Here is a 22,263-nt window from a genome sequence, read left to right on the forward strand (position 1 = left end):
CGTGCGCGGTCATGTGCGCGGGCCCGGCCCTCCGAGCGCGGCTGGGCGGCCTCGCACAGCGCCGCGTCCCGGGCCTCCGGCGGACAAAAGGGCGCAGGGAAGCGAGACCTCCGGAAGGCGAGGGCAGGCGGTGTCGGTGGTGAACGTTTTCTGATTTTTCCAGAAATCAAGCAGAAGACTGAGCTGCTGATGTCAGTTAACTCTGAGAAGTCGTCCTCTCCAGAAAGGTACGGCCGCATCCCCGTCCGCGTGAACGCGGGGCTTCTCCCTCTGCCTCCGCGGGGCTGCTGGCATTGTCCGCGTGTGCTGCATGCTGGATCTCGCACCGTGCCCACCCAGCCTGCCCTCCCGGTCCAGCTTTGTGCCTTTTGGCCGCGGTTGCGGGTGGCCGGCCGTGCCCCGGAGCCCGGCGGGCTGCAGCATGCGGATCCCGGCGGGGCTGGCTGGTGCAGACCCCGCGCTCCGCCGCGCCTGTCAGGCGAGCGGCACCGCGCAGACCCCGCGCTCCTGCCCCTGAGCATCGGTAGCAAATAGAACTTGGCCGAGCGTTTCGTGCCCGGTTATGTGGAAAAGGGAGTGTCCTTTGGAAAGTAGCTCAGGAATCGCAAATCCCCCCTATTAGTCACATTCTGTAAGATAGATGTGATCCCTGTTCAAGTCTGTGCTAGGAAATGGAGCAGTCGCTGCATGCAGTAATGGTTCATGCCTGCAGGTAAGGACAAAATGACTCAGAAGTGTTTTTAAAGCAATTATTTTATCTGTCAGTCAGATTAGTGCTATTTCAAGTAGCTGTTTCATTTTTAGGGAAATACTTCAAGGTACTAAATGTACACTTAAGTCTTCTGACGTGGAATAGCCTCCTGGTGATTATTTTGTCGATTTTAAATAAACCAGCCCTGCTCACTTCTGTTGTGCTTGCAGCTGCATTTTAGGGCATTTTTGGTTTTGAAACTGCTTCAGTCTAGAGAAACATATTACCATTTCCCCCCCATTATTTACAATAAACATTTTGGCTGTATGCAAAAGACCCCCTGAATGTTCTATTTCACCATTTTAATATTGGATGTTGGCAAAAAAATACTGTTAATTTTAAGCTCTCAAACTGTGTTAGGCTAAAATGATGAGCTGAAGTTTATTTTATTGAATGGCTCAGCTTAGAGAGACATGATAAGGCGCTGAATGCTATCTTAAAGGAAACAGGCTAAAAGACATCTTTCAAAATGAACGAGTGCTGTGTGGCATGGGTGGTTTGAAAAACCAAAATGAGCAATTTAATTTGATTTATAAGTATATTTATGATATGTAGAAGCAAAATACATTGCTTTTCCCCAGCTGTGGTTATAACAAAATACCAGCAATAAAAGATTCAGAAAATGGTGGGGGGGGAATGGGATGTTAAGTCACCTTTCCAAAATGGAGATATATAAGAAGAGCTTTGAGAGAAATTTTAGTATTTACTTGTTGAAAATTAAGAATGAGAAGAGACAATGCAAGTGTTTATTTTTTCACCTTTATCCCAATCTTATGTTTAAAATTTTTAAATACAAGACTCATAAAATGGTGGTGGTAACAGGGGGGATGATGGAGTGAAAATTGTGAAGGAAACAGGTGTTAACTTGGTTTTTGGAAAGACTTACGTTAGCATTGCTGTGTGGGAATTTGGTATATAATACAGATATTTATTATTTTATCAAAATGAGTGTTATGCAGCACCGGACATCTGATCAGTCTGGTTTTGAGCAGAACACGCTCATGGTTGAACTAATGGTAGTCCTAGATGAAGAGGTCCTTTTAAAGGATCTTAACACAATTTGAAAAAGATGTATTTGTCTGAGGTTCATTTGAATGACATTCATTAAAAAGTAAAATTTTTTTTAACAGCATGATGTGTTATCACGCAATAAAGATTAAAATGTGGCTGTTGTATATGCACACAGATTTGTTTTGAGGATTTAAATATGTGGTGCTGTTCACCTGGAGATGGGTTTGACATATCAGCTGCATGGTCAGTTAAAAATTAAAACATCTTTATTTCATAGGAGGGTTTTTGTTTTTTTTTTAAATAACCACATTCTTTTCACCCATCTAAAAATAGACTGAATTTTTTTGCAAGCTGTTATGAAACAGTGCTGTCTATCCTATTAGCTGCCAGTTCCTTTCAAGGCTCTTTGAAAATGAATATATAAGATTTTTAAAAAAGAAATAATTATAATATTGAGTGTCTGAACTGTTAAACTGGCGTAATCTGCTCTGTAGAAGAATTGCAATGTGTATTTATGCCATACAGACATGAGAATATATATGTTCTTGAAAAACACAAAAAGGGAATGAGTTCTTGCGTATTTATTTATTGCTGGTTTTAATCCTTGCTCCTAGTGGTTGGACTTCTTGTGAAGTTTGAGTTCTCCGTGTGGGAATGCTGTGTGGAAGAGCTGAAAGAGTCCATGGCTTGTTTCTTGTTTTCCACGCTAGCAGAGGCTGCTAGACAGCGCTTGCATAGCCAGAGGGGAGGGGAGAGGAGGTGCTCTGTGCATTTACAGAGACTGATGGAATGGGAATACAGGAGGAATGAGGGAGAAGCCCATTACTTGCCTCCTTCTTTGGCTGGTCTTTGTTTTTACAAGACAGTTTAGTGTTTGCAGGTTTTCCTGCTCATTTGGCAAGTTCAACGTGCTGTCACATTTCACTGATGAGAAGAAAGCTGGGATATAATGGACTGTTTGGCTGTTATGGAGGCTCAGCATTTTAGAAATCCTGCAGCATTCTCTTAGGATAGTTGTTTGTTATGAATTTAAGAACCTTTTAGGAGACATTAGCAAGAAAGTTGAACCTTTTTGTTGAGGAACCTCTGAGATGTTTAAAGACATTGGCAGCCTTGAAAAGTAAATTAATACAAACCTGAGACACTTTTCATAGATTCATCCTTCCTTTCCACTTACCTTCTCCCTAGAAAAACTGAAGTTGCAGAATTGATGAGAGGTGATGAGATTAAGATACCTTTTCATTTTATGAGATTAGCAAACCTGTGTTTTGACATGCTATGGGATATTTCCTGAGCAGACACAATCAGGCAGAGTCTCTATGTCCTAAATTTCCAGGTAGTTAATGCTGCCCTGGGCCAAAGTCCTGGTTCCTTGTTGATAAGGTAACCCAGGTAACTGGGGATGTGAGCGTGCACGTGGGCTGGGCGGTGGATCAGGTAACCCACTGCAGCTGCTGGTGCTGAATTGATTTGTTTAGATGTCTGAGCCTGAAGGAGACCATGGATATGCTTTGCTACAGTGTGCTTACGATGTGACACTCACCTGGTTTCCTTATCTAATGAGTAGTAATTAAACTACGACGTACCTCCTTGTTCTTTGTGCTTCCCTGGGGGCTGCATGAGGTTACTGCTCCAAGTCTTGCAAATGTCCTGAGGGAGCAGGTAGCAGCACCCAGATGGAGGAGGGATGGTCTTAGGAGCCCTCCAGGAAGGTGAAAATACTTTTCATTTCTGGTGTATGAGTTATGCACTCTTCTCAGCTACAGTATAGGGAAAGCTTTCAGCTGCACAGATTCCCCCCCACCTTTTTAGGGGCTTTGTGGAACTCTTGGCAAGTTTCTGTTTCTTTTTGAGAAAAGTTAATTCTTTCACCTGGATGACTTGATACTCTTAAGACTTCAGACTTCCTGTATGTAGTACTTTTCTTTTTCACATTTTAGGACAAAGAACTTGTTACTTCTTCAGCTCTGATTTTGGATTCTAAATCTGTGTCAGCAATGTAGTTTTACAATGAAGCATTTTCTCATAATGGTTATTAGCAAGGCTGATCAGTCTGAAGTGTCTGACCTGCTCTTTTTCCCTCTTTCTACAAATGCTGCATATGCATGTTTCTTTGAAATTAGTTTCTGCTTCAATGTTTTTTGAAAAAATTAATAGCAGCCACTTATGAACAGTCTTAAAGTAGGCAGCTGGTATGTATATAATTCAATTTTCATCATTTTGGGGGGGTTTCATAAATAGCAGTAAAGGGAAGATACTTTCAAATGACAAGTTTGTGTTAATCTGTGTAGAAGTGTTTGATGTCAGGTGGTACAGGCAAGTTTTAAGGAATAATGGTGGTTTTGGTTTGGCTTTTTGTTGGGGTTTTTTTAAGCCTTGGGGTATGTATACCCCTCTATCTTTGTAATTGATCTTTGCAGTGCAAATTAATGTATTTCTCATTGCTTTTACATAGTTTCTTCATCAGGTCATGCCAAGGAGGCATTCAGGGATAAAGTAAAGGAGGAAGAAATCTGAAATAACGAGAAGGAAGGAAAAATATGGAGGCTGAGTACTGTCTGCTTCCTTTTCTGACAGACCTGATGTTAGTTTTTAGAGGAGGCATTGTGAATCAAGTTATGATGTTGAAAGATTCCTTCAGGTTTCAGAACATCAGTGGTTTTTTAAATTCTGTTTTTGTGTGTGTGTATTTCTTTTTTTACTTTAGTTGTGGATGCTACTACTTTTAAGGTACAAGTGTAGCTTGTAATAAATATAGAAGTAATGTTTAAAAGTAGAACCATCAGCTAACGACATGATGTGTAAGCTGATACTGCTGTATGTCAGATAAATGGTTTGGAATAATTGTTAGATAATAGGGCATTATAAGATAATGATTCCATTATTTATGTAACTTACACTGAAAAAAACTAGTTGTCAGAATAATGCAACTATTTAATCAGTTCCAGTAACTTTTAAACACATTTTCAAAATACTGTATTTTCTTTAGCTCTTTTTTCTGCTTTTTTTCTACTGGTTCTTTTTCATAGGATAAAAGAAATTTTGTACATCTTCCATTTCAGGACAGTTCAAATCTAGTTTTAGTGGTCATACAGCTGTAACTTTTCTGATTTGTTTAATATATGGTAACAGTGACCAATATATATTTCACCCCCCTTTTTTCCCCAAATTACAAGCTCATTCTATGTGTTGTATTAGAAATAGAAATCAGATAGATTTCTGTTTCAAATAGAAACAGAAATAGAAATAAAATCATCCTAGCTGAGTGTGGGCCCTAAGCTGTTTGTCCAGGGAGTCACTTTATTCCACCACCAACTCTTCTGGGTGACAGTTTACCTGTACAGCTCTCTTTGACTAGGTGCTTAAGTTTAGATTACCAATTCTGGACCAAACTAAATCCTATGTTTTGTGTGGCTTTCATATTAAAGGTTCCACAGTCTCACTTGTTTTAGCATGTGAGGCTTTTAAGTGAAATATGAAAGGGATGTGGAGGCAAGGAATGTTGCAACATGCCATTGTCCTTGTGTAGGAAAAAATGGAAATAGCTTATATAGAAGCAGCCACTTGTGGAGCATGTTGAGGTGATATTTTTAGGGGACACTGTACTTTTTTTTTTTTTTAAACTGGTAGTGCCTCTATGAGTATGAAAAGATTAAGAATTTTAAGTGTATTTTGCTTTCCAGGGATAGATTCAGTTTAATTCTGCTGTAAATAAATTTTCTGCTTGGTTTATTCTGTCTGGAATTTCTGCTATAGGTAAAAAAATTACAAGTGAAATATATCATTAGTATCCCTACTACTCAGATGGTCTGTGCTACTTATTTTTTTCTTTAATTATTTTTTAAAAATAATTAGCAATTTTTCAACATGCAGGTATTTGTGAGATATTTATTACAGGGAGATTCCTAATATACTTTCTGAAAACTAAAACCTCAGATTTTGTCAGTTCCTGTTGGAACTAAAATGAGAGATTTTTGTGAAAGGGGGAGATGGAAAGTTGTGGGGTGTTGTATGAGGTTTTCCTATACGAGAACTATTCACTGGACACTAACTCAAGCAATCCAGTGGTGGTTTGAACACAGTTATTGAATGGCTAAAACAAAAGGTATGTAAAAGATTGGAAAACCATGACTTGCACAATATACCTTCCAAGGTATTCCAGTTCTATCCTAAGTAAAATGTTTGGGAAAAAAGTAATGGCTAATTTTAAGCAAAGCATTTTGTATTACAGATTTAGTCTGTTCATGACCTGAAACATTTTGCCTAATCACTGTCTTGGTCATGCCTTCACTAAAATGTCCACTCCAACCCCTAGGTGGATGGTAAAGGAATCTTACCTGATAGATTGCATAAAACAATATGTACCTATGCCCAAAGTTTGCATTTCTATTGTTGCTGTAGTGTATTACAGGATGAACTAATCTGTGGTTTTCTGTGTCTTCATATTGTATGCATATTCATATTATATACTTATAAATCAATAATAAAATGTTTAGATATTTATGTAATTCAGTGAATTTACTGTGTTGTGATACATGTGTTTTCACTGATCCAGAATTGATGTAGTTACTGAGGGATGCTAGGAACATATTAAACAGATGCATGCAGATTTAAGCATTCCATTTGGTTGCATATTTTGTGTTATAAGCATATTATCAGGAAATTGTGCCATCTCTCAGCTTTTGACTTTATGTGAATCCTACTGTACAGTTTGGAGGATATCTAAACTTTCCAGTGGACTGAAAAATACCTTTTCTGTCCAAAGGGTGTTGTGACCAGAAGGTCTTTTACTAGTTCTTTCTTCAGGAATTTTATACTCCTGAGCCAGTATCTGCCTTAGGTGCTTCTGTATTTTCTTTAAAACTCACCTTTAGTCTTGAGTGATCTCTGACAAAATCTAAACAGTCACTGTTACCTTAAAAACAGATGAAATTTATCTCAGCTAGAATGCCTGCCAAACTCATGCTGATATTTGTGACTAGATGGGTAGTGAGCTGTGATTTCCTTTTTTTCTGCTTCATTCTCTTTCTCTCTTTTTAGTCTTTAAAGCTTCAATTACCAAAGAAGTATGTGCAGCTCCAAGCTCTGCCTATGTTCTTCACCAAATATATCCACAGAGCTTTCCTTGTCTGGTTATAGCTTTAGGTTAGTCAGGCTGGGTGATTGCTTCTTTTTCCTGGCTGGACAATGTTCAAAACCAGAACCACATCTCATGTAGATGTTCTATTTGTATGAAGTTTTGACCATTGTGTTTAATGAAGGCACTTTTATTAATACAGAGAGGTTATTTAAAGTGTCCTAATTTTGTCTTGATATCTGCTAGTAAATACCATAAATTGGTATTTTCTTCTCTTGAGAGTTGTGAAATGTTTATATTGTAGTTGGGCTGGTTAATCTTCCAGACTTGTTTTCCCCAAACTTGGCACAGTCTAATTCCATGGAAAGGAGAATTTCTTGAACCTACTTCTTATTTGGAGTAACATGAAACCTTTTAAGAATTCAGTGCTTTGTTTTTCTGAAGCAACTTCCTGTGCCCCAAACCTAGTGGGATGGTCTCATCCTTTCTAAGAAGGCAAGGGCTCATCCTTGCTTCTGTTGCTCAGTACTGCTATGTATGGTGGCAGTTTGTGTCTTTTCTGGGGCAAAGAAGGTCATATAATTGCAGCAGAAACTCCTTAAACTACATTTCTGTCCTGCATTGTGAAAGCTTAACTTTTACTAGTTCTGGCAGAAACTGGGAGTATTATTTTTGTCATTAATACTGCTATAAAGAGACAGCATTATTTTCTCTTGCAACTGCTGTGTCAGAAAATACCCAGCAGGTGGTTGGTTTTTTTTTTTTTTTTTTTTTTTTTTTGGTGGAGATGGAAAGGTGGTTTGACATTTCTGTGGGTTTCAGTGGACAGCTCTTCTGTTATTCTCTATCCAGCATCAGGACCTACAGATTCTCATTGTTGTCTTCAGCTGCTGCAGCCACTGTCCACAGAAGCATTCAGTTCCTGCTGTGCCCACATACCACACACTATCCACCTCTGTTTATTTCATGCCATGAACTAGAATGGAAGATGTTTGGCGTTAGCTCTGCTCTTTATGAATCTTTCTATAAAAGGATTACCTTACCCTTAGGAGACCACGTGTGGTGGTTTCCTCTGAGTGGTGCTTTGTCATCCCCAGTGTGACAGTGTAAAGCCTTTCTGACAGCTCCTGTTGCATATGTGACAAGAATCAGGAATTTCCACTGCTGCTTGGTGCCTTAGCTATGACAAGTGCCAACTTCCAAGAAGACTAATACAGCTTTGGACCAAGACTTCCCTAAGGTATGAAAAAGATCATCAACCATAGTGATTCTGAAGCACATTTTTATCAATTAAAACCTTTCATTCTGTTGTAAATAAGAGTACAGACAGTCTTCATGGACTTAGAAATCTCACTCGGCTCCTTTCCAGGTAATTAATGTTTCAGAGTATTAGTCTAGAAAGCCAAATAAAGAGAGATACAGCCATCCTCAGAATGCTTATGTTCCACAGCTAAAGTAAAAGAATGAACTTACAGAGACATTATTGGTGAAGGAAGAAACTCCTCCTCTTTCTCTCAAGAACTCTTGATATTTGTGAGTGGATTACTGACACAATGAATTAGCTTAGACCCTATACCTTGGGCACCCCAACTGCAGTATGCTGCCAGTGAATAAATGGGATTTTTTTGTGTAGACCATTAATATTTAAAAGTGGTGTTGTTCTTTATGAAAATCTCTTCACAGGCAATCTTATTGAATATATTTCTGTAGTTTAATTTCTATGCACATTGTTTCACCTGTATGTCTGCTTTACTTATGTTTCTTTTTCTGTTAAATGAATCCTGGCTTGGAAAGAAAACATACAGGAAAGAACTGGTCAAGATTCTTTTCAAATGTGTTTAGCACATAGGAATTTCAAGGGCTATTAAAAGAATCAGAAGTCATCCAGTTGAAGCAGGACAGTGTCCGAGAATGCCAGTGCATTTTTTTACTATCATTTAAATATTTAGTGCTTTAAAAAATGCCTTAGCAAAACTGCATGAGGTGTGTTCCAACAGATGCCAGGACAGCTTAAACAGTCTGCAACTAAAAATCTTAAAGACTACCCCAAACTCAAACCTAAGGTAGATTTAGACACTTCACCTTCAAAGTGTTACTGATAGCTTTGCTAAGAAACTTGCTAAAGGTATGTGTCCTTCTAGCCATGCCAGTTGTTAGAGGTAGCCAAACATGGATGGCTCTATGTCCCACTGGCAATATCTCCTGTAGCTGAATAGGTGAGTGCAGGACTGCTGTGTCCCAGGGGCAATATCTCCTGTTGTAGCTGAATAGGTGAGTGCAGGACTGCTGTGTCCCAGGGGCAATATCTCCTGTTGTAGCTGAATGGGTGAGTGCAGGACTGCTGTGTCCCAGGGGCAATATCTCCTGTTGTAGCTGAATGGGTGAGTGCAGGACTGCTGTGTCCCAGGGGCAATATCTCCTGTTGTAGCTGAATGGGTGAGTGCAGGACTGCTGTGTCCCAGGGGCAATATCTCCTGTTGTAGCTGAATGGGTGAGTGCTGTGTCCCCAGGGCCAGGCAGTGAGGAGCATGGGCTCCCCAGAGGTGTGTGTGCATGCACACGGTCATGTGCAGAAATGCATCCACAGCTGGCTGTGCAGGGCAGCAGAAACTCAAACCAGGGCTTTTATTGGCACCCACATAAACACACACACAGAGCATTGAGGCAAGAACTGCGTGGACAGCCTTGTCCTTTTCCTCCTTTCCAGCTCCTCACAGTGGAAGTCCACTGGTGGAATTTTCACAGAAACTCACCCGCAAAGCTCTGTGTGCTCTCCCAGCCCATTTTAAATGCTCTAAGTAGTTTCTAGCCCCTAAATGCATGAGAGCCCTCAAGATTCATATTCTCACTTGAGTTGTTGGCACTTGGACCTTATTTACTTGCTGGCCAGTCTGACTTGAAATTGGCTTGAGTTCACACATACACACTCAAAATAGAAAGTGCATCCACAAAGAAGACAGGTATAGGGTTTTAGTGACTGTCATGATCAAGGACAGGGCTTAGTCAGACAAGTGCATGGACCAGATGCTTATTTGTACTGGACCTGCCCCATTTATCCTTTTTCCCTGTGATTTTCTCTTACTTATTTCTCCCTCAGCCACTTTTATACCAGTCTTCCTTCACGCCTAATACCTTCCCCTGAACATTTCCTAGCATCTTGCTTATTCTCACAGTACTGTGGTTAGTTTTACACAATCACAAAATGTTCTTTCTCCCTGCATCCCATTATAAGTCCCATACCCCTTAAGGCAATAACCTTTAGTTTTCAGGGTGTTTTTTTGGAAGGGTTTTGACTCATCTTGGTAGGTTTCACACTGGGGGAATATGGTCTAATTGATAGTTGTGGGAGTAGCTGATTCGCATGCTCCATTTTTGCTCTTGAGGATGTTAGGGTTGACCTGTTGTTCTGCTTCTGATGTTTGCTGGATCTGCTTCTGTTCAATCAGATAACCTGACACTGGTCTCCCAGCGGCCTATTACCATCTGATATGGGCATCCAAGAGATTGAAATTAGCTGAGGATGTGAAATGTACCAATGCTTTGCTACTACTTCTCAGTCTCCTGGAAGTTTGATATTACAGAGTTTTGTCTACTGTGTAACTCCTATTTAATTTTTAGACCGATGTTTCTGGAAAGGAGTGATGTATATTCTTACCATGTGTTAGATGCATTCTCTGTGCTTCAGATGTACGCTGCTGGATGTGTCAGGCTCGTACATCTAATGAAGGCAAAGCTCAGGCATGACCAAAACCAAGCAGTGCTCCTTACTCTGCTGAACTGGTATCTGTGCTTGTCACAAAATCCCTTTGAGGTAACACAGGGATGCATAATAATAGTAAACACCTCTGAACCATAAACTGTCACACATCCTACTTCTCTGTGGTCTGGTCCAGAAAAGAGATGTCTGGTGATAGTAGTCAAAAAGTACCACTTTAAAAAAGGCAAAAAGAATCATATTACTCTCATTCTAAACAAAGTAGGTGTCTGAGGTAGACTGGAAGGCCAGTTGTTAATCTGAGCTGCAGACGTCGAGATACTGCTCAGTTCCTCTGCAAGGTAGCTGAGCAGGCAAAAGACACAGAGCCACAATGTGTGTTAGTCAATATCTGGCTACCTGACATCAGTATTCAGAAAACCTGGCATGTATTACTTCTACTCTCAGAGCCCAGGAGATAGCTAATACTTGAGACTTTGCCCAGTTGTTCTTCTCAGGAAGAGAAATATATGATTTGAAGGTTGTGTTTGTGTGTATATGTGCAGTGCTGTTTATTTACACAAAACATGTAAACAGAGCTCATTTGCTTGAGCAGAGTAGAAACAAAGTGCAACAAGCAGCTATTTTGCTGATGTTTTCAAGTCTGCCTGTCTAGCAAGTACTGTACTAAAAAAAACCCCTTAAAATTCAAAAAACAACACCCGAAAAACCCCATGCAACTCTCTCCTGGAATCATGGGCACAGCATTTTTTTGCTGTTTTTTTCCCCCTGCTTTTTCAGCTGTTGCGTAAAAGACCTGATGTTCGTTTTTTACTGAGACTGAAAGGAGGGTATTCAGCCTAAGTCTCAGCCTTGACTGCAGCCAAATACTGAATGCTTAGAGAGTAGCTCAATCACAGACGTAAAATTTGGAGGATAAACATGCTATACCTAAAATACAACTTAAAAATAATAATTTTTATGTATACTACACTACTTTTATTAACGTTTTGGACAGTGCAGTTTGTTTCCAGCTCATTCTGTATGGTATCTAAGGACTCTTGCCCTTTACTGCAAATAGTTCTTGTCAGATCTTTCCCATGGACAGGTGTGAGCTGCTTTAAGATCTGTCTTTCAGGGCTTCTGCCAGGTTTCCATTGGATTTCTCTATGGCAAGAGTGTTTAGATTAAGACTATCCTGGGTTTTGGTTGTAGCTTTTATTCCCCTTTCTAAATGTTGCTTTTCTTCTCTAGAAAGCTTCACTAGGTTTTCATGTGGTTTTTCTTCACCCTGCTCCATTGGTCTAAACCTGTTGGAGTCAGCTGAAAAAAACCTATCTTCCTTAACTCCTGAAAGCTTCTGAGACTAACAACTTCTTGGTTCTCTAAACCACTTCTAAGACCTTGTTGTTTTGTTCACAACTAGTAGTTCATGTGCGCAGTGTTGCCTGCAGAAAGTAATCTGAGATTGAATTGCAGTGGGAGATTTATCATAGAGCTTTCCTTTTAGCTCCCACTCCAGCCTTCATTCTTCTTGTCTCTCCTTTTGTTGAGTTACCATCCCAAGTCAGACATGTCGCTGTAGGAGGGTGTCACATTGGTCACACGTGATTTCCTCTTGTTGAATCCATATTGTTTCCTCCTGATAACCTTCCTTTCCATGCTTAGAGATGCTTTAGATACTGGAGCACTTTACTTGTAAAATATGTAGCATTGTGTTTTTGTTAGGATAGGCACATTATAATAATTAGTGGGCTACAGCTATTTTTATTAAAGTGTAAACCTTGGTGATTTGTATTGTGCATACTGCAATCTGTAAATGGATTCTTGTGAATAGTTTAATTGATTGGAGGAGGAATGTATTATCATAGAATCTTAGAAAATGCTGAGGTGGAAGGGACCCATCAGGATCATTGAGTCCAACTCCTGGTCCTGCACAGGACACACCAAGAGTCACCCCATGTGCCTGAGAACACTGTCCAAACACTTCTTGAACTCTGTCAGGCTGGTGCTGTGACCACTGCCCTGGGGAGCCTGTTCCAGTGCCCAACCACCCTCTGGATGAAGAATCTTTTCCTGATGGCCAGCTTAAACTTCCCCCAACACACCTTCTGGCCATTCCCTCTAGCCCTGTTGGTGGTCACAAGAGTGAAGAGATCAGTACCTGCCCCTCTGTCTTCCCTCTTGAGGAAGTTGAAGACTGCAGTGAGTTCTCCCTTCAGTCTCCTTCAGAGTGACCAAACCAAGTGACCTCAGCCTCTCCTTGTATGGCTTCCCCTCCAGACCCTTCACCTTCCTCATGGTTCTTCTTTGGAGGTGTTCAAGGCCAGGCTGGGCTGGGCACGGAGCAATCCCCCCTCAGTCAGAGGTGTCCTCACTCATGGCAGGGGAGTTGAACTGGATGAGCATTAACTTCCCTTCCAACCCAAACAATTCTGTGATTCTATGATTCTGTGAAGTGCAGCAAATATGAGGCATTACAGGAAGCTACTATTTGTTTACACACTGTTTTACAGTTGGAATTGGTTAAGAGCATAGTTGACCTTTTGTCCTGAAGCCATGAGAGTGATACATCTAATTTTATCTTTTGTTCCCAAGTAATTTAATGCTTTTTTAATCAAGTCCTCCAGAGCTGAAAATCAGTTTTCTAATTTAAAATATAAGAGAAGATTGGGAGTTTTCAAGTTTCTTTCTAATTATATTTTGGCACGTTTGTTGCTGCTGTTAGTATCAATCCCATAATTCCATAGCAATGCAAAAGTCTGCTTTTAATTAAAAAGGTATTTTGTGGAATGTAGTAGAAACTGTTTTAACTGGTGAAATACAGATTGGTTTCCTTGTGCCAGATTGGAGGATTTTAATTGCTGTTTTGTAGCGGTATGGGTGATGCCAACGAAATGTCAATGGAGGTGATTTGTTGGGATTGAATCATTAACTAGGTAGGAAGGTGTAAAGTTGAGAGTTTGTAAGTCAGCTTATTTTCTGTGTTGATTTGACTTCAGAATGCAAATTACGAGGAGCCATGAAGTGCACAGTTTATTTTACAAAGGAGGAAAATGAAATGTAAGGGAGAGTAATGCTTCATGGAATCATAAAATTCTTTCAGATGGGAGGGACCTTCAAGACCATATAGTTCTCCGAAATGGGCAAGGGCACCTTCCACTTGAGACCAGGTTGCTCAAAGCCCCATCCAACCTGGCCTGGAACACTTCCAGGTTTGTGGTACATCTTCTGGTTGGAAAACCTGTTCCAGTGCTTTAGCATGCTCACTAAACCTCCCCTCTTCCAGTTTGAAGCCATTCCTCATTGTCCTGTCACAATGTGTCCTTATAAAAATTTCCTCTTCAGCTTTCTTTCAGCTCCCTTTAGCTACTGGAAGGTTCTCTAAGGTGTTGCCAGAGCCTTCTCTTCTCCAGGCTGAACAACAACTCTCTCAGCCTGTCTGCTTAGCAGAGGAGCTCTTCCAGCCCTCTGATCATCCTGGTGGCCTACTCTGGACTCTTTCCAGCAGATCTATATCCTTCTTAAGGTGGGGGTCCCAGATCTGGACACAGTGCATCCATCCAGGTGGATGTAGAGTAATGGAGTAGGGCGGAGAAGCACCTTGACTTGCTGGCTGTGCCGCTTTGGGTGCAGCCCAGGACACAACAGCCTTTCTGAGCTGCAGGCACACATTGCTGACTTGTGTCAGGCTTTTCGTTCACCAGCACCCCCAAGTCCTTCTGTTCAATCCATTCTCCACCCAGCCATATTTGTGCTTCAGTTTGCCTTGAGGTTGTGCTTCACAGGTGCAGCACCTTGCTCTCAGCTGTGTTGAGCCATGAGGTTCTCTCAGACGCACCTCTCAAGCCTGTCAAGGTCCCCCTGGATCCCTTCCCTGGGTGTGACAGCACCACACAGCTCGATGTTGGTGGCAAATGTGCTGAGGGTGGTCTCAGTCCCTGTCACTGACCAAGGTGTTAACCCTGATCCTTGAGGAACCCCAGCCCTGAGCCCTGAGGAACCCCAGCCCTGATCCCTGAGGAACCCCAGCCCTGAGCCCTGAGAAACCCCAGCCCTGATCCCTGAGGAACCCCAGCCCTGAGCCCTGAGGAACCCCAGCCCTGAGCCCTGAGAAACCCCAGCCCTCACTGCTCTCCTCTTGCACCTTGAGCTGTTGATCACATCCCTTGGGGTGCATCCATCCAGCCAGTTCCTTATCCACAAGTGGTCCATCTGTCAAGTTCATGTCCCTCTAGTTTAAAGACAAGGATGTTGTGTGGGACAGTGTCAAATGCTTTGATTCATCATACTTTTGCAATAAATATTTCATTTGGCAATATAGTTTTCTTAGTTTTATGAGCTTCCTTCCAGTTAAATTTGGCAGATATGTCTAGATATTACTAATTATTGTTCCAGTGTTGCTGACATGACTAGTTTAATTTTTCCAAAATCTTTTGAATATACTGTGCTTGGCATAGGTCATATTATGCACTGCTCAAGGTTTCTTTTTTTTTTTAGTCAACTGCAAGTGGTTTTATCTGCATATTTCAGGACAATCCAGGCACTTATTGAGCTGGAATCCATAAACATAATTAACATTATGGTGGTATTGTAGTGTAATTAGGTTCATTAACAATATAAACATGGAGTGTTTTATTCACAGGAGATTGCTAGCATGTCTTTAATCGTATGACTGTAGTTTTTCTATTTTGAACTTTTTTTTCAAGAGATTTGATTTTTCTTAAAGACTGGGATTCTTAGTATGAAAGACGCATAAATATGTTTCTTCCAAGCAGGTATGGAGAGACATGATATGTATATTGTCTGAAGAGAAGGATTTTTTCCCTCAGTTGGTTTTTTTAAAGAAAGAATGGTATTTCAGTTTTGAGAAATTTTTTGAAGTGTAAAGGCAAAATATATCTATTTAAAATTTTTATGTGTTTAGCTTGGTTTAGTATCTCCTACTTTTTTTCAAACAAAATTTGAAAATCCACCTGCTCTCCTCTTGCACTTCTTTTAAGTCAACCCTAATACCTCAGCATTGTTTTGGTGACTCCTTATCTTGTTTCCACTGTTGTTACACTTGCAGTTTGCAAACATTAAAGCATTAGCTAAAGAAACAGATACTGACCGAGGCGGGCAAAACTCTGGTTTCAATGAGCAGCATTAATTTATGCCCACATTGATTGAAGCTATCTGTCCCCATCTAGTACTCTTGTTTCTAGCTTACTTTTAGCAGGCTGATGATTAGAACATCCTTGCCTGAGGAAAACTTGATCTGTCTCCCTCCAGGACTCATCAATAACTATTTATTTGGATAGTCCTTAGGGTTTTAAGCAGAGCACCAAAAGTCATTACTGTCCCTCAGGATGTGATTGTGCTGTGGCTGAAATGATGCCAGCCTGTGACAGTCAAAGCGCAAGGCCTATGTTTGGTTCTCAAACGTTGTTGTATTCATGCTGCTTTAACTTCTAAGCCATTTTGATCACTCTTGTGACCATTTTACTGTCATTTTTATTTCTCCATGTTGTGTTGTACAGTTATAGATCAGTGAGGAAATAAGGCATGGTTATGATAATTCTTTATTGTGTTTAACATACTTTGATTTACCTTTTGATGAGGCTTGTGCTTTCTTGGAATTTTTTGGTGTAACAGCAGGAAACAGCAGTTGTTCTGTAGCTTTTGGCAGGTGCTCACTGTGTGTGTGCACACCCTGACCAACCATGCTTGTGAATGGGAGGATTGCTTAGTTAGTGTGGCAGTGCTGCTGCCCTCCTTGTTAGTACTGGGATTAATGATTAATGAATTGTGGGTATAGTATTAGTTCCCCCTTCTGTTTGCTTTCCTACAGGAAGGCTGATTTCTTGCACAGAAACAAGTACCTAGAGAGCTGGTGATATCTTACACTGTCCTAGCTGTCTTTGAGGTGGATAGTTAGTTGCAGGATTTCTGCTTGGCAAATCCTGTAACAGGATTTTGGTGCTGGTGACATGACAGGCTTACCCAGATTCCTTATGCTTCCCACTGAACTAGAAGGGATTAATCCCTACGCTGTGTCGTTCTGTGGGAAGGGCTCGCTGCAGCCTCAGTGTTTTGCAGCCCAAATGAGTGGTCCAGCTTTCCTCACCAGCACCAACCTTCCTGAAGTCCTCTTTGCCCCAAAAAGTTTTCACCACCATGAGCTGAGTTAGTTCACTGGTAAATCAGGTTAGTGCCAGAGCCTGAATGCTGTATGGGAGGATAACATTCTTGTTTAGGTTTTTAGAACTTCACTAGGATTCTTTTGTTACTATTCTAAGCCAGCCTTAGCATTTCACCATTATTCTGTGTATGTTTTTCTTGTAGTCCTTGCCATTATAGCTACAGTTGGCAAGCATTATAGCATTAGTTAAAAGAAAATGTTGCAATTGAAATTTCAGGTTTTAACAGAAATTCAGGCATAAAAGAATATGATGATCTAGATAGAAGCTCGTTTGTATGAAGTAAGAATATGGAATGTCTTTCAGCATATTGAATAATCAAATGCCTAATAAAGTTCATGCATAGTTCTGAGTTATTTAGTAATCCTTCAATGTCTACCTGCTACGTAGGCAGACATTTCTTTCATCTTAATTATTAGATAGTGCGATCTTCACCTTAACATGCTGCGTGGGTATTTTGGGTTTAAGGTACATTAAAATGAAGCAGCAGTAAAAAAACCTATGAAATATTCTTGGGTACATGGTTCCCACTCAGGAATTGCAAAGTTAGCCACTCCTTGAATGTTGATGTGGAAAAAGAACTCACCTACAAAACAGGCTCATTTGGTCTTGTAGAGCTTTGTCACAGAGTTCCTTCCAATTTGGGGGGATGAAAGTTGAGACTTTCATGGGGTTTTTCTTCTGGATCCTGGTTGTCTGATAGGAACATCATGATGGTGACTTTTTATTACTTCTCTCCAAAAGTGTCCAGGACAGCTGCTGTCCTTGCATTTTGATGGTTTCCATTTCTGTTTCTTTTCAGCATTAATTAACCCAGCATCTTCTAATGCACAGATCAACAGCAACAATCAATCTGTGTGGTATAAGGTGTTTGATTTCTTGTCTCAGCAGTTCTTACTGGCAGCAGTGGAACTGTTAGACTTTTAAGGCAATCTGTTTCTGTTTGATAAAGTTTTGACAATGTAGTCATTGATATTTACAAAAGAAATATGTGACATTTTGACCTACAAAGATTACATGTCCAGCACATGTGATGCATCACCTCTGTATTTCTAAAAAGGAGAATATTGCCAAAGCAAGGCATTGGCAGTTCTGTTAGAATGATGTGTTCAGTGTAACATCCTCCTGAATGTATCATGCATGGCAACAAATAGTTATTTGTGGAATGAGAAAATGTTATCTGATCTGTAATCAATATAATAGCTTTTTTAGACCAGTCTTGGAATGAAATTTTTTCTGAATTTTAACCTTAGTTCAACAATAACACTTTGAAGAAAAAAATTTGAGAGATGTAAGAGAAAACCCCACCAAAATACCATAGAGAATTACCTTATGTGTTTTTGCCCATTTCAGTGAGTTGGGTATGTCAGCCAGAAACTGGAGATCTAAAAGCTGTCAAAGACTCATTTGAAACATGAAAGTAGCTGTCACAGACCATAATAATGGTTTCAAGTTCACGGTGTCCAAAATGTTATGTTTTTGTTGCAGGAAAGGTGTTTAACTTAAAAGTTAGAACAGTGCATAGCTAGATCATGCTAGTATGAAAGGACATTTGATCTAAATTTTAGTAACCCCAGGAGACAGGACAGCCTTGTTGATAGCTCTTTATGGAGATAGAAGAAAAATATGTCCAAGTCACTGAGCTTTTGACAAGGTGACTTAGGGTGATGGCATTTGCTCTCTCTGAAGCAGTTTAAAAGGAGAGACCTTCAAGTACCAGTGACTAAAAATATTGCAGGATTGGATTTCATCCTGAGATGAAAGGCAACACCTGGCAAAGGAACCCTGTTAATATAGTAAAATGTAAGTTTTACTTACTCTAAGTAAGTAAAGTTTTACTTTACCTCTAGTAAATGTTTTGGCTGAAATGCATACAATACCTGTAATTATAAAATATTCACCTGTGTATATGCTCTCAGCATTGTTCAAAGCAGTGTCTGTTCAGAAATGCTGCATTCCTTTATCATAATTTACAATACAGAATGTTGAATTAATCAAGTCACTAAGACATAGTTAAGATGATGCTGAAATCTACATAGAGTGCTAATGATTTTCAATACAAGTGTCCTGGTTTAGGGCAAATTTAGGAGAGAAATCTCCAAAGGGGGCCCCTCCAGAAAGCAAACCCACACGGCCCCTCCCCCCAACCGGTTCGGGAAGAATTCCTCGGAGAGAAGTGGAAAGAACCTGTTTATTTAACAGGCACAGCACCCCCAGCACACAAAATGAACAATACCAGGTGACACCACTCTGAAACAGAAGACAAATTCAGAAAGTCTCTCTCGGGGGGTGGTCGCTCTGTTCTCAGTCCCTCCGGTGCTGGGCAGCTGCTGCAAGCCGCACGGTGCAGACTCTCGGTGTTCCCAGGTCCCAGTCCGGAGCAGGTTCGAGATGGTCAGGAAAAAGAAGAGGATAAACAGTCCAGGAAGAAATTTGGACTGTTTAGCTAAACTAGCTAAAGAGCAGAAGCAAAAGCAAGCAGAAGCGAGAGAGAGCAAGCCAAGCAGAAAGTGAAAGTAAGAAAGCCAAAGCAGCCCTAAATACATCTCTGTGTCCCTGATAAGAAAAACCCAAACAAAACTTCCACTCTTCAAAGCCAGTCTTAAAGGCACAGAACATAATATCCTGCAGAAACAGAACATATGAATGGGGATACAAGCATCATAACGTCACCCTAAGACAACAAGTCATACTGCACAGATCAGGAGTATGAGAAGATTTGTGTGTGTATATATATTTATTTCAGTATCATTGGCAGGAGAAATGTTAGGGTGAATCACCCAGCTCACCTCAGTTTTGGTCTTTGTGAGTCCATAATGAACTGTGTGTATTTAGCCTTTAAGCCATTTGTACTGCAGTGGTGCTGCATAGTTCTTAAGATTCTGTGTAAAATTTTGCAGAGAAGATACTTCGTGTTTAAAAAAACACCACAAGGCCACAGTTTCACAGTAGGCTTAAGCCAGTGATTGAAGTGTTGCCTTATATCCAGCATTGGTTTCTTCTGTTTATCTTTAGTGCTGGCACTGGTGCTTTTGATGTAATCAGCTGGATGAAGGTTTGATGAGCCTGAAAATTGCCACAGAGGATGGGAGCAGGTTTTTGTCTGGATTAGGGAGCCGCATGGCACAGTGGTGTGAACACAAACACAGGCACAGGAAGTGCCTGGAAAGAAGCAGAAGTCCTTTTCACCAGAAGAATTGAGCTGGATGCAAGTGAATTGTAGAGATTTTAAAGTGATAATTCTAATAAATATAACTCAAAAGATACACTGAATAACAGCAAATCCAAGAGCTCATTACCATTGAAATAACTTATCCATCCTCTGTCCACATCAGGTTATTTTTTTGCACTTACTTTGCAACTGGCCTGTTATGTTTCAGCCTGCTAGGACAACTTCGAAAAGACATGGATAAATAAATGAGTGCTGGAGCTGGTGCAGAGGGCAGGGCTGTGTGCCCATGGCTGTGAGAGAGAGGAGCAAACTGCCTCTTTGACAGCAGTTTCAGAGCTGGGTTGACCTCATATGTGTGAGTGAGCCACAGATCCACTTTCAGCCCCAGGAGAGGAAAAGGGGAGATTGGTTCCTGCCATCAAAAATGGGAAGGGAAGGCATTGAATCCTTCTTCTGGTGATGTTTATTCTATGTCCTGTCTTGCTTCAGCTGTATCACTAGTGACTCTTCTGTTTGCTGCATTTAACCTGTGAGAAAGACAAGTTACCTGATTGGTTTTGCTCTGGGGGCTTTTTGATGGATTGAGCAAGAGAAAAGGCAGGTGAAAAAATTGAAGTAGGGAGTGTGACCGTAGTCATACTGGTACGGTCTGGATAGTAAAATTGAGGGATTGCTGAAAAAAATTCAGAAAAAATGCTATAAGAGGGAAATAATGTCCATAAAGGAGGAAGAAATGTGAAATGAAGCTCATGGGGGAAAACCTTTGACATCTACTGATGGGATTTAGTGCAATTACTATCAGTGTTTGAGGAATGCTGGGTCTGCAGAAGTCACAGCTCAGTGCTTTAAAAGGACTGTAAGGATGATGTTAGAAACTGTCAGGAAAGGAAACAGTGAATAAGCACTATCTTGTGCCTTAAATATGGGTTTCATCTCAGAAAGAATAAAATTATTGAGAGAAATTACATGTAAAATATTAAATGGTGAGCGAAATGAAAAAAGCAAAAATTTTTTTTTCCTGTTTCTTCCCACAGAGGAAGCTTGCATGCAATTTTTGAACAAAAAGGAAATTATTCTGCAGATATGGGCAATTAAGTGTGTGGAAGTTCTTGGCACAGAATGTTAAACTTTTATCAGTTCAAGGAGTGACTGAGCAAGTTTGTAGAAAAATACTTCACTGAAGACTGATAAATATCGAGATTTTATCTGTGGCCCCTATAGCAAATTGTTGCAGAGTGGGTCAGTGTTTGGCTGTTGTTTTGATCATTCCTGTACCTTTCCCAAGGTGTCCACTTTCAGCCACTGTCAGGAGCAGGATAATGGACAAAGTAGGTGGAACTTTGATGTGACTCAGTGTAACTGTTCTGTTAGCAGAACTCAAAGTAGCCACATGGATTGTCAAGATAAATTTTATTTTGGGGAAAAAAAGAAGTTATAATCTGTAAATGGCACGAGTAAATCTAGACCTTTTCTTCCTGAACATTAATGGACCACACTTGGCACTGATGATGTTTGAACTCTCCAAGTTCAAACATCATCATGAGAATTTGCAACTGTTGATTATTGTACCTCTACAGGTAGAATAACAGTTGTGCTGTTTTATGTTAAAATTGTAGAAGATAGGTTAAATCACATATGCAAAGTGATGGATATACTCAGTACACAAAGTATTGAGAGTTGCAAATGCTTGCTATATTTTTAAAGAGTGTGGTCAGTGTAGATCCCTGATTAAAGTCTCAGGTCTGTAGATAAGAAGTTGATATGTGTGGGTTTGGAAGCGATAGTAGATAGTAAAAATCACAAGCTTGGTGTTCTTTTTCTAGAAAATATTTCTGTATTAGTCCTTCCTTGTGAAGACTGTTTTGAAACGGTGAGCAGTAAGTTGTTGAAGCCATTTCAGGTGCTACACTAAAGGCAATAACTATTCTCTGTGTGATGATTGTTCACTTGGACATGCTATGTACAGAATAAAGAAGAAATGAACTTGTACCTCATTTTTGTAATGAATATAGAAGTTTTGAAGGTCTTCTGAAATATTCCGTTCCTACTCTCAGAAATGTTTTTGAACTCATCCAGCTCTTTACGTTTTTTAAATAAAATTTCTAGTCTGGTGTATTCTCTATTTTGCATGAGTCAGATGTGCATTACTAGTTCTCACTGTTTTAATTAAAGTGGCAGAGTTGTTGAATCCTTATCAAGGCAGACTGAGGTGGAAAGGACAAAACAGAACAAAACTTCACATCTCATGTTAAATCGTAGGTTAATCATCTCTGAAGTCATAATCACATAATTTTAACCACCTACAGTATCTTCTGACATAGATGGTAGTTTTATGTTGAAGATAAGAACCAGCAAGGAAAATATTTAAATTCCAAA

At 40.3% G+C, this 22,263-nt stretch overlaps 1 protein-coding gene across 1 annotated transcript in view; it reads left to right on the forward strand.

The window, feature by feature from the left end:
* Positions 1-27: 27 nt before the first annotated feature.
* SRPK2 (SRSF protein kinase 2) overlaps positions 28-22,263 on the forward strand; it is an 85,581-nt gene continuing 63,345 nt past the window's right edge. Inside the window, 1 exon segment of the mRNA XM_031059048.1 lies at positions 28-227. Within this exon segment, the coding sequence (XP_030914908.1) occupies positions 190-227 (38 nt within the window). The 5' untranslated portion in view covers positions 28-189.

The sequence above is a fragment of the Geospiza fortis genome, unplaced genomic scaffold (genome assembly GCF_000277835.1).
Source record: "Geospiza fortis unplaced genomic scaffold, GeoFor_1.0 scaffold424, whole genome shotgun sequence".
Classification (NCBI taxonomy): Eukaryota; Metazoa; Chordata; class Aves; order Passeriformes; family Thraupidae; genus Geospiza; species Geospiza fortis.